Genomic DNA, 12,991 nt, shown 5'->3' on the forward strand with positions numbered 1-12,991 from the left:
GACAGTGGTCCTATTTTCTTCGGTGACATTTTCAACGGCGACTTTTTTCTCGACTAAAGTTGCTGTTGAAACTATACTTTTGGTGGTGACTCTTTTTGTCACTATTGATAAGTTTCAGTGACAGTTGCTGCGACAATGACTTGGCTGTGCCAATGGAGGGGGTTGCATGTGATGGGTGTGTGAGTCTCTCCTTTCCTATAAGGGAGGGGCTTTAAATTGTCCATATAGAAAAAAAAAAATGATAGGTTGCTCATTTTATGTTGATTATAGTATTAACCAACATAAAATAAAATTGTTAAATTTTGACAAAAAACTCACCATACTTTTTTACATCATTTTTTATTTAACTTAAATTAGCGACGTAAAAAGTGTTTTGTTGCAATAGTAATAGGGCATTAGCGATTTTTAAATAAATGTTTGGGTTTACCAGAGCTTAAAACCGATGTAATTTAATTCTTTTTGGTTGTTTAATTCTCCAGGGACAGATTGTTTCCTTTTGTCGGTTGCAATTTTATCTTCTTGAGATATTATTGTAAGTGCATAATCAGTTTTGTCACACTGGTTGGAAGTTCTCACCTAGTCAAATGATCAATCTGGCCTCTGCTCAGGCATCTATGCACGTATCGACTATGGCATGTTCAACACCAATGGTGACAACCCTCTCCTCCTCAGCGTCGAATATACCAAACCCTGCTCGGAGGTCAACACTATACTCAATTCGTCCTAACCTCTGGTGACTCACTTTCCTACTTTGCAGAACCCGTCATCAATGCCACACAATTTGTGTCCATTACATCACCAACTTCACGCCCTTCGCCAAGAACTTCTTTTACTGTTGCAGTCATTTTTCGCAGACCGACCTCACATATTTTCTCTATATTGTAAACTGATAAAACACACCCATGCTACGCTAATCATAGGGCTTATCTCGGTCCCTTGGCCTATATCCTAATTGCTTCATGATGCACATTCATTGCTAAGTTGCTTTGTGTGCTCCTATTTTCTTATTTATTGTGAATTTATACTCTTATAGAAAAAACTGACGTATTTTGAACAATTTACATAAGTTAAAAGCCTGAGTGATATATTTATATAGTAATATTGTGTGACAATTTTTTTCTTTAAAATTTGTTTTCTAAGTCCGTCACCACCAACACCAACATAGTTTCGATCAATATTTATACATTTGGCACAAGATTTGGCCTCATTAATTAAATAATGTTTCTGGGTCAATGGAGGCCACTTGACTGATCAAAAGACACTGTTTAAAATCTTTTGGACAAGATCAATTAGAACAAAAATTTACTTGATGCTGAACTGAATACATTTATCTAAATTGATTGAAATTTAAAATGAGAATGAAGGAGGAAATCCCCAAAATTTCAAGCACCATAGAAACTGTGGCTCGATGAGATTTGGATCTACTTGGTGGGTTTAACCGGCCTGTGACTGGTAACAACTAGGTAGAAACTAAAGTCAAGAAATTAACCTCGAAACTGCAACCTTTTATCCGCCAAAAATTTACTTGGCTTCAATCCAATCCAATATATATAGCTCACAGAGGGGAAGGAAAAGCGACAAAAACAAAATGATCATATATACGAGAAAACTCTATCACCAAAGGATTGCTTCCTCCCTATATACAAACAGCAAAACTAGCTGTAACAACTACCCTACCAGGTACAATGATTAGAGTTCAGGGATGCTTTGAAGGGCAGGTTTCCAACGTCGTTGATGCGTCTGAAAGTGATGACCGTGACTGATCAGTTGGGCCATAAATTTATCCGTTCTCAGATCATTCACATCTACCTTCCCTAGCAATGCCTCCAGCTGCTTCTTCGTTATCTTTATCTTCAGCCCCGTCGTTTTACCGGTGGTACTGCCGCCACCAGTGTCCTTCTCGGGGCAATAAACAACCTCCTTCTCCAGCGTGTAATCCCAGAAGTCGTCATCGTCGGTGGTGTATTTTCCCGTCGATGGATGCTTTAAGCAATTACCCATGTGTGAATGAATTGCTTTGCCGTGCTCTGTATTGGTTTACAGCTTAGTGTGAATTGCTTTGCCGTGCTCTTTGTTGCTTTAGAGCTTAGTGTATGTGTTTAAAGAGGAAGAAAAAGAGAGGAGGTGGGATAATGATATTTAATTTTCTCGAGATGGGGATCGATCAGTTGGGCGTTATATGGGAGAAAAAGAGCCGGAGAAGAATAAGTCATCAGATGTGAGTAGGTGGAATGACAATTTTGTAATTTAATTCATTGCGCTTCCATCCTGACTCAATCTCTAAAATTAAACTCAATCTCTAAACTTTCAATGCTGCTAGTAGTTTTGTGGAGTAAGAGAGCCTCTTCACTTCTTTTACTCTCACTTATTTATTTTTTACTACTAGATGAATTTTGAACAAGCGAGATTTAATATCTGACAAAAAAATTAAAATATTTTAATAAAACCATAAAGATGTGAATTATTTAGATCACATTTTAATAATTTAAAATTGTTTATATAAATTATTTAATTGATATTGAAATAATATTTTTGTAGGATATTAATAAATCTCAGCTCGTTCTTCCATTTTTGTCCTTATAGTTTTGTGTTTTAAAATGTAGGCCATCTAACATTTTTAAATGCTAAAAACTAAAACGATTAAGTTACAGAGGATGGGTAAAAATTCATGCACCAAGTTCTTTTTTGAGTCAAAACTATAAAAAAATGTATTGCGCTAAGTTAAAGTACGACTAAATGTTAATTAATTTAAAACTATAGGACTAGATAATTAATTTTTATTTTAAATTACAATGAATAGTTAATATGAATTTATTTGTAAGGGGCTCATTTTGTCTCATAAAAATATTTTATAATATGAATCTGAATTTAAACATAATTCAAATTAATCTTTTTCTTTTTTTTAATTAATTTAAAAATATTTTAGTGCAAATAATTAATTAAGAGACGAGAGTTTGACCTAATCAAGGTAGGATGTGCATGTGCATGTGCGGATGAGAACTTGGAGTCTCACACTTTCTTTATTTTGGTGGGGTCAGCGGGAGTTAGTAGCTTGTGAGTTATTCATTGGTGTGAAAGGAAATTGGATTGGAATCTACCCATATTATTATTAGTGCTATTTTTACCTTCACGCACATTATTTATTAAAACTACAATATTTTAAAAAAACTAACACATATTTTTTTTTACAAATAACTCATTTTTCAATAGTATAGTTTGTTATAGTCATTATATTATAAAAGCGCAACAATTCTTGTGCACTCCTCGCATATTCGAATTATTTTGTAGGCATTACTAAATAATTTTTTTCATGGTTGGCACAAAAAAATGTTATTCATAACACGGTATATTAGTTAAAAATGAAAAACACGTTAGTAAATAATTATTTAAATCTGTATAGTTAATTTTTAGATTTTCATGCTCAAGCATAATATACATATACATAGTAATTAAATAATCATGAGCATAAAACTTTATACAATAATTAATAATCATGACATTTTATGTGAAAGATTTTATTAATATTAATTACAAAAACATGGTGGCGGATAGAAGTAGGTAGGTGGGTCGGTCTCGGTGTGAGTGCGCTGACAAGAAATTAGGTGTGAATGCAAATGAAGCAAAGGAATCTGCCTTTTAACTCGCTGAACTTAGACGGACACCTTGTGGGTCCCACTTTCCACCTCTGCGCTTTGCCTCTTACTCAGATGCACGTAGGCACCATATAGAACCCCATGTTTTAGTATAATCCACTTTCTTAATCATTATCCAATTATAACCAGCAACTTCGTGATGATCCAATTTGAAAAATCCAATCTAACCACTTGATCTATGTTTAATTTTCAAGGACCTTCTAAGGATTCCACTATATCCCCAAATTTAAGACAAGCTCTTGGTGTCTTACTAGTTTTTACCAGGGTATCCATCAGAGCGAGCCCAATGACTAATTCCTCGAGTACTATCGGGCCAAGATGGGGGCGACCCTCCCAGGCACGCTTGCTCCATTCCCATCCCTCCAGAAATCGAACCCCAGGGGCGATGGTTAAGGGACACAACTCCTTTACCAGTTGTGCCAGCGCGCGCTGGTATATACACCTCTTATGTTTACAGGTAGCTTGAGGTTGGACCAATTTGGGAACAGACGAAGGCTAACTAACTCGGGGTTGACATGAATGATATGAGTTCAGGTTAGTGTGGACCTAAAGTCTAATATTTGTGGTTAAAGAGATATATAGAGACATTGACTCAGGAAGGGAAAAAATTCAATGCAAGTTATGAGATTCACATCAATATAGAATATACATGAACTTTAGCTCATTTTTAGTTTCTGCAGTATAAAGAGAGAAAAAAAAAATTATGAATGAACTTGCGTTAGAATTATAGTTGAGTCGGGTTACATGAGCCCAAATAACAATACCGCAGAAATATAAGCTACCTTCAAACTCGGTTCCAACGAATTGGGGGAAAAAAATAAAAAATAAAAAAGTTGCCTTCAGAGTATCACAAGGCAACAAGGTAACTCGAGTTGGATGAATATCTGACTCAAATGGAAATGCATAAAATAACATGAAATATGTGTTATGACATATTTAATTAATGATGTCTTAGAAAATAACCCTTCTCTAGTTTCGTTATCATTAAAACATAGACTATATGATTCACAACACTCAATATAAGAACTAAATATCAGAACTAATTGAGCGGTTTATTTTAACTTTGAATGTAAGATCCCAATAATCTATATCTTTTCCGAATTTATAATTTTTTTCTAAACTACGCTCATGGATTATAGTTATTAAATAAGACTTTTTATATGGGGGAATTCCATTGCAAATGATTAAAATAAGTATTTAATTTTAAGAAAACCAATATATATTTTCTTTCATAAATAACTCATTCGACTAATTTACTTAATACACACAAATTAGTTATCTACTTGCTCCTCCATTTAGAAAAAGGGAATAATGTTTCATCTGATGTGTTCCACTCCCTTACTTATCTGGTAACAATCGATTTTATCCTATAGCCATGCTCAAGAATAGTCCATAATGATACTGCTATTTTATATGTAACTCAGATAGTTCCCCAGGCTTATCAAGTGTCTAGCACATAAGTAGCTGCTCACACAAACTTACCCATTCAACCGCTACCAAAATCTTTTTCTTCATCATCATTTGAATAAACTGGAAAGAAACATACAGACGCAGACGATCCTAGAAAACACGTGTTTTCACAAAAATAAAATATTCCATTCATATGTTTAAGGTACATTTGGCATCCTGAAATATTTTTTCTGTTACACCTAATGTACTAAAGTTATTTGCGGCAATTTCACTCTTAAAGTTATTTAAATGATACAATTTTGTCAAAAATGGAACAGAAAATTATTTTTGACTGCTAAGTTGCTAAGCAAGGGTCATTTGACCCAAAAATTAAAGCAATAGTTCTGGTCCATTTTGGACAACCATAAAATTGTAATATAAAATTAAATAAATGCAAGACAGTGGAAACTTAAATGACTCTTTAGCTTGTCCGGATTAAAGTCGGTAGAAGTGATTTTTAGTTGAACTAACTTTTGTAAATTGAAGTTGGGGTGAAAATTAGGCAGTATCATGTGATTGATGTTTGCACAAACAATTTTTTCGGTTAAAAAAAAAAACTAACAAATTAAATACAAAGAATTAAAAAACAAAAGATAAATGCAAAGTATTCATCATTCACTGCTTACCATTCCAATGTCAAAATTCAGAAGGAAAAGTGAAAATGTCAGGGTTGGGTTAGAGTTGTACAAATACCACGCTCTTGTGTCGACAACTCCGCATACAGCAACCTCTGATTAATTAAGCCGGTTAGTTTGTTTATCTAACTGATTAAATGAGTCGAATTGATATGATTATACTCAAATGTTTTAAAATGATCAATCCAACTTGCCAAGTTGGCAAAGTTGAATACGCCAATCTGGTGGACCTAACCTATTCCATTTACCCTCTCGGTTGGTTCAAGGAGCGAGAAGTTAGAAAGAAGTTTAAAAAAAAAATTTAGAAAATGAAAAAAATGGGATTAAAAATTTATAATAGAAAGAAAAACTATAAGGATAAATGTGTAAAAATACTTATTATCTTTTTCGAAAAAAAAAAAGTGCAGCTAGCCAGCTACTAAAATAATTAAACCTTAAGTGCAAAAATATGCATAAACCTTTTAAAATGGAACAAAAACATCATCTCCGTTAATACATCTAGACCTTCAACTTTTTAAAGCATATTTTTGTAAAAAGGTTAAAAATACTGAGAAGTCATGTAATTTTAGAGAAAACAGAGAAGGTGGGAATAACATGATACAGGCACTTTCACACATGAGGTTTGATCAATATGGTGCCAGCAGCTCTTTTTGGGAAAAAAATTATGGGCACGTTTGAACCTTCACAAAAGTATGTATTGAGAAAGCAACGGAGATTTAGAAGAGTTAACAAAGATGACATTTCTACTCCATTTTGAAAAATTCAGGTATATTTTTACACTCAAGGTGCCAGTAGTACTTTTTGAAAAAGATTATGAGTATTTTTTACACCTTTATCCAAACTATAAATACCATGACATTTAAGTTGGTGTAAGATTTATATCCTTTATTTGAGCATTCATCTCTTGCATTCAAAACTCTTTATACTTTGTTCTTCAAAGTCTATTTTCACTCTTTTGAGAGTTATTTAAACATTTAATTTTCTTTATCATGTGAGTGGGCTAGTTGGGTTTATTAACTGTAAGAGAAATTAAGACTAAATAAGTTTTTGTGGTTGTATTGTGGTTTTGCAAGCGCCACGTTTTAAACTTGTTTGAGCATAGTGAAAAATATTCTTAAAAGGTTTCTAAGGACTGAGTATAGGCCAAATGATTTGGGTCAAATCAATATAAACTTTCTGTGTTACTCTTTCTAATTGTTTCATGGCTTTTGGGTTGGAAAAAGTTTGTGAAAATTTTTTAGAAGACACCTAATAATCACCCTCTCTTATCTTCTCTTATGCGCTAGCTAGCCTTACCCATTACCCTCTCCCTCCGCATCTCTCGCCTCCTAATCATTCCCCAAGCCAAAATAAAACTTTTTATCAAAAGAAAATTTTAAATGTCAGAACGCACTTCTAATGACCAATGGCTTGATTCACTCATATTGCTTCGTATGGTAAAAGCTGTTTCAAATTAATTTTTCCCACATCATCGTGCATATTTGTATTATTGTCTACACAAAATATATTTTGTATATTAAACAAAACCTACGTCACATGTGCACATTCCCATTCCTATGTTGAGAAAAAAGAAATTGTGCACCCTACATCACTTTTCCCAGATAGTAGAAAACTCAAAGCCATGTAGCATGCTAACTTTGAAGATTGTTGTGATTTTGGTGCAAATTACCAAAAGGCATAGAGAAGGTAGGTGAGTCCATCTTGGCTTACTAATACATCACCATAAACTCTCACTTTTTGTCTCATTTTGTCACCTAAAGATAATTTCGTCCAAAGTAATTCAAATTAATTTTCTTCTTGTCCACATGGCGCCAACCCATTGGCTGTCCTAATGTTAATGCTAGTCACGTGCTGGGGAGGTGACATGAACTTATCAACGTGCAGCCATTTATTCATGCAAATGTTGGGAGCACGTCCAGCCGAATTGTGTGCGCGACTTTACTCTAGACGACTAGTCATCATGGGCCCCCATGCTGTGTATGTGTGTCGTTTAATATTGACTCCTGCCTTGCTCGTCTTTCATCCCTCGAAATGTTATTCTCCGAATTTTAGCTCAAAGGGGGGCAAAAAAAAGGAAAAAAACTAAGGGTTTATTTATTTAACGAAAATTTAGGTTCTAAAAGGTCATGATTAGAGTTAGAGCTTGCCGTCTATTTTTAAACCTAAGTTTCATGTTTACAAAATGATTATTAATCATTTCGTCTCCCACTTACTCTCTCCGATCCATAATATAAGAAGTTGGTTAATTTTTTTTGCATACGAAGAAATAAAAGTCTAGTCATTAATTATAAATGTGTCCTAAAATGATAAAAATTTTCTATTTTGCCCACAAAAAATAATGAAGTTACTTTTAATGTTACACTTTAATTATTTCTCATCTCTCTCCTCTCTCCTATATTTGATAGGAGTAAAAGTGAAAAAAACATATTATTTTTTTTTGGTGAAATGAAAAAAAAAAATATTAATTATCTCAACAACGTCTTCTACTTTGGACAGCAATTTTCTTCTGACCAACGTCTTATATTATGAACCAAAAGGAGTACTAATTAAAGAATGAAGCAACTCCTCATATCCATGATGAGATATTCCATTGTGAGATAAGTCAAATTTAATTTTTCTTCTCATTTTCTAATATATGTTATTGTTCTACTATAGGTTAAATTTTTGTCATATTGAGTAGATTACAAAAGTTTATGTAAACACCCATTCTAGTAACTCTCAATGACTGAGCTTTACCTAACAATTATTTAGGCTTTAACTTTGATAGAAAAGAAAAAGGTTACATTCACACGTATATTGTCAAAGTTAGAAGAGAAGTGCACTATGTAACATTCTAGATTTTAGGCCTAAAAGTACCAGAATTAGCCTAAACTTGACAAGTTATTATACCCTTTTTGGCAAGAATTTTAGAAATTTCCTAGAAGGATAAGAGGATTTTCAGAGACCAAATTAAAATAAAAGGTTTTACAAACTATGAGACAGGCAAGTTAGACACTCTAATGGAGTCTCGAGGGCTCGAGTATGGGAATTGGAGATGACTAAGGGCTAAAGGTTGTGCTAGGAACCTTAGTAAGATGATTCTTGAGGGTAAACTCGAGCAGGGACCTAATCTTAAATTCAAAAAGTTTCAGGTTGAAAAGGACAGTAATGAAAAGTATACCTGAAAATTCTAAAGAAACTTCAAAAACTTCTAGAAAAATAGGAAATGAGGTTATGAGGCCCGTATGAGGCTAAGAAAGATGAAAATACCCCTAAAGCAAATTGATGAGATTCTCATTATTTTTAGCTAATTAGAGAAAGTTCAAAAAATTCTAGAAAAATAGGAAATGAGGTTATGAGGCCCGTATGAGGCTAAGAAAGATGAAAATACCCCTAAAGCAAATTGATGAGATTCTCATTATTTTTAGCTAATTATGAATACTAGAAAGCAAATTGATGAGATTCTCATTATTTTTAGCTAATTATGAATACTAGCCAAAATTAAATTATTTAAAATACAAGGAGGTCTCAGATAATTGGAGAAAAATAGGGACTAAATGCTTGAGGAAATATCAAAGGTTTTAAAAATGATTTTATCCCCAGAAAGCAAAGAGGTTGGCTTTAATAGAATTTAAAACCTATTTATACACCATATGGGAAAAGTTAAAATAAACTGTCTCTGGGTTGACTTTTGACCTGTGAAAAATTAGAGGAATTTCCCATGATGAAAAGACAGTATTGGTACCCACAGACAAATATTTAGAGTTATGAACTGGTAGAGAGAATTTGATCAAGTTTACTCCGAAATAAATATTATTAAATGTTTAATACTGAGACAAGGAGAAAAGCATCTCTCTCTTTGTGTGTGTCTATAATGTCATGTGAGGTTATTTGTAATGATAAAAAGTTCCCAGAATATGTCTCAGGGTTATCAGGTAAGTCATCAAGACCCGAAAAAGGTACTTGATATGGCATAAAATTATAAAATAAGTGGAAGAATAGTTAAGGCTAAGAGGAAATACCAATTGCTCCCCATTTTTCTCCCTGTTTTAATGCAAATTTGATAAGGAGACATAGATGAAATTATATAATTTGTTAAGGAGCATGCTTGGAAGAAAAAGAATTATTTAATAAAAAATTAAGTTCTAATCACATGTGTGTTTAGATGGCATGCATGTGGCATCATCTTAAATAGAAAAAATATGATAAAGACACCTAGAAAATTACATGGCAAGATCATGAGGGACATGATTTAATTAGATGGCAAGTGTTATGGTAAAGGTGAATTAGATTAACCAAGGTAAATGGTAACTTTAGCATTATAAATACCTATTTCCTCATCCCATTTGTGTGTTTGGATGACCAAGAGGAAGAGCAAGGAGGGAGCATAAAATTTTGAGGTCAAGAAGGAGAAGAGGAAGAGCTTCAAGTTTCACGCAAGACCAAGTGTCAAGACATGGTAAGATCATGGTTTTTAATGTAGTTTATTATGCTCTATGTCTTGCAAAGCTTGGTTATGGTTTTTGTTGATTTTTAGAAGCATTAAATCCTAAGATGAGATGCTTTTCAAATGTGATTAAGGCATGAAAAAGATTGATTGAAGTTAAATTAATAATAAAGAGAAAGAAAAGAGTAGAAATCAAGTGGTTTTGTTATGAAAATTAAATGAATCCAACTTCTCCTGATTTCATGTAATTTTCAGCCAGACTTAGGGATTGAGTTAGGGTTGGATTTTGCTGATTTTAATGCTTACTATTACATCATACTTCTATAATACCTTAGAATCCATTTTATGTCAATTCAGACCACTATGGATGGCCTTAAACTTAAAAGAAAGGATCTGGGACATTATTATGGATTTACTGTTTATTTGGTAAATCCAGAATTTGTTTTCTAATTTTAAAAATTCATAATTAATTGTAAAAAAAAAATAGAGTGGTTTTAGGTCCTACTGAAAGCTTTTAATTGCCCTTTAAGGAAAAAATAATCTCAAGAACCAATTTGGTGTGAAACAGTGCCAGATTTGTACGGAAGTTTCTACTGTTCTATTGTTAAAAACTTTTTTCAGATTTCAACCCTAATTTTGAAAAATCACCATAATTCGTACATATATCCAAATTGAACGTTCTACCTGTTGATTTGAAGCTTAAGAAGTGAGCTATAATCATGCCAAATTTCAGAATCTAATACGAATACAAACTTAGTTAAATTATAGCTCCAAGATAACAGCTTAAAGGGTTACAGCATCCATGCGTATATTCATTTACATTGTCAAAAGTCAAGGGAGTTTCATAAATACAAATTATTCTTTCAACATTTTCTTCTTCCTCCTGGATGGTTTAGCCCCTAGGAAAATTAATTGCATTTGGAAGGAATGAGATTTCATCGAAATCCCAATAGCAAGATAAAATCAACCATAACATCAAACATGAACTATCATCAGGCATTTGAATATTTAATATCATTAGGGAACTAATTCTTCCTCATACTTAAAGCAATCTCTAACGTGCTATAGCCAAGGCATTTCAAAGCAAGGAGTGTCACATCTCAATTTTTAGACCTAGGAGCCCCAAAAGTAGCCTAAAGAAGGTAGGCTACTAAGCCCTTTTTGAGCAGAAATCCCAAAGACGAGAAAGGAAGTCAAAGCAGTTTCAGGGACTAAACTGCAAAGTAAAAGATCTCAGGGGCTCAAATATAATCAACGCTAGAGGCTCCAGTAAAGTCTTAAGGACCTAGAAAGATAAAAGAGAGTAGAAACATGCCAAGGGCTAAGTTAGAAACTGTAAAGAGATGGTTGTATGAAGTTAAGTTTAAGTAGGGACTAAACTATAAATTCAGAAAGTTACGGCCAACAGGGGTAAAAATGGAAAGTATACAAAAAATTCTAAGAAAACCCCAAAAAATGGGAAATAATATTCTAACACTCTTTTATGAAGACAAATGACAAAAATACCCCTGAGGCAGCTTACAGGTAATTTATAAGGTTATGGCTAGTAAAAAGTACACCATTTAAGGTAATTATTTAAAAAAGCAAGAGACCTCAAAAATGTACACATGATTGAGGTTAAATGGTTGAAAATTTGTACGAATTCATAAAATTAGTCTCGCAACCAAAAGGCCAGTGGAATGGCTTTAATAAATTAAAAAGGGATTATGCCGATAAAAGGGCATTTTAGTAAATGATTTTTATGCAAGGTTTAAAGGAAGTGTTATGGCCTGAGAAAATTTATACATATTCTCTAGAGTAAAAAGAAATTTATGGAGTAGGCAGAAGAATTTTTTGAGCTCCAAAAGACTGTCAAAAAGGCTGCAGAAACATGTGCTAAGTAAATTAGAAGGAAACTTAAGAATTAAGTTTTGATCCAATGACTAGGATTCAATCTCCCTTCTCCTCCACCAAATTTGTGACACTTGGAACCTTTTAGAAGAATGAGGTAAGGCTGATGCAAGAAGGTGATGCAATGATGATGCAAAAGTCCACTTGAACTTCCAAATTTGCCCTTACTTCTTCTATTGGCTACTACGGGCATTTTAGTCCATCCAAGCCAAAGTTTTGGCTATAAATAGACACTCCCTCCCCCTTCATTTTGGGCAAGATGGAGAATAAGAGGGGAGACTCTTGCCATTTTGATTCTTGAAGCTTAAATCAAGAGGAAGACACCTACTTTGATCAACCAAGTTGGGATCTAAGGTTAGTAAGTTGTTCCCTCTTGTTTCTTGCTTTGAATCTTTAGTTTTTATGGTTGAAAAGTTTGGTTTCCTTAAGGCATGATGTTGGCCGAATTATATAAAGTTCGGGAAAGGAAGTTTTGATATGATATCTAGTTAAAACCAATTGATTCAAGATTGTTTCAAGTACTTTTGAGTCGTTGTTTAAAAGATTTCATGGTTGTTTCTTGAAGGGTGTTGTTCGGCCAAGCTAAGATCTGTACCCTAGGATGAGAATTTCATAGTTTTGATACTTCCATTGTATTTAAAATGAAAAATGGTATAGGGTAAGCCTAAATAATAAGCATTAGAAGCATTAAAATTAAAGTTAGAACTTTTAGAGTTATGAACCCTAAAAATAGATTGGAAGGACGGAGTTGGATTTTTATTAATCTAAGCTCATATTTGGATTTTTTGGGCAAAATTGTGTAGGATTAGCTTAAGAGAACAATTTTTACAAAGCTAGAACATCAATCCAAAATTAAGAGGAAAGGTCAAGTTCAAGAGAGTTAGTCTTGAACTTTATGTAATCTCTTGGTCCTAATGGATTGTTTAGTCAATGTGATT

At 33.3% G+C, this 12,991-nt stretch overlaps 1 protein-coding gene across 1 annotated transcript; it reads right to left on the reverse strand.

The window, feature by feature from the left end:
- Nucleotides 1–1,528: 1,528 nt before the first annotated feature.
- Nucleotides 1,529–2,144, reverse strand: LOC114755947 (uncharacterized). Its single transcript, XM_028944842.1, has one exon. It carries the CDS (start codon nucleotides 1,999–2,001, stop codon nucleotides 1,690–1,692), a length of 312 nt encoding a protein of 103 aa, XP_028800675.1. The 5' UTR covers nucleotides 2,002–2,144; the 3' UTR covers nucleotides 1,529–1,689.
- Nucleotides 2,145–12,991: the final 10,847 nt, after the last annotated feature.

This window comes from Neltuma alba, unplaced genomic scaffold (assembly GCF_004799145.2).
Source record: "Neltuma alba isolate B1F8T4 unplaced genomic scaffold, ASM479914v2 tig00010353_pilon, whole genome shotgun sequence".
Lineage (NCBI taxonomy): Eukaryota > Viridiplantae > Streptophyta > Magnoliopsida > Fabales > Fabaceae > Neltuma > Neltuma alba.

Excerpts from the sequence above, each read along its gene's own strand:
- LOC114755947 (XM_028944842.1), bottom strand. The coding sequence starts at position 2,001 with ATGGGTAATTGCTTAAAGCATCCATCGACGGGAAAATACACCACCGAC.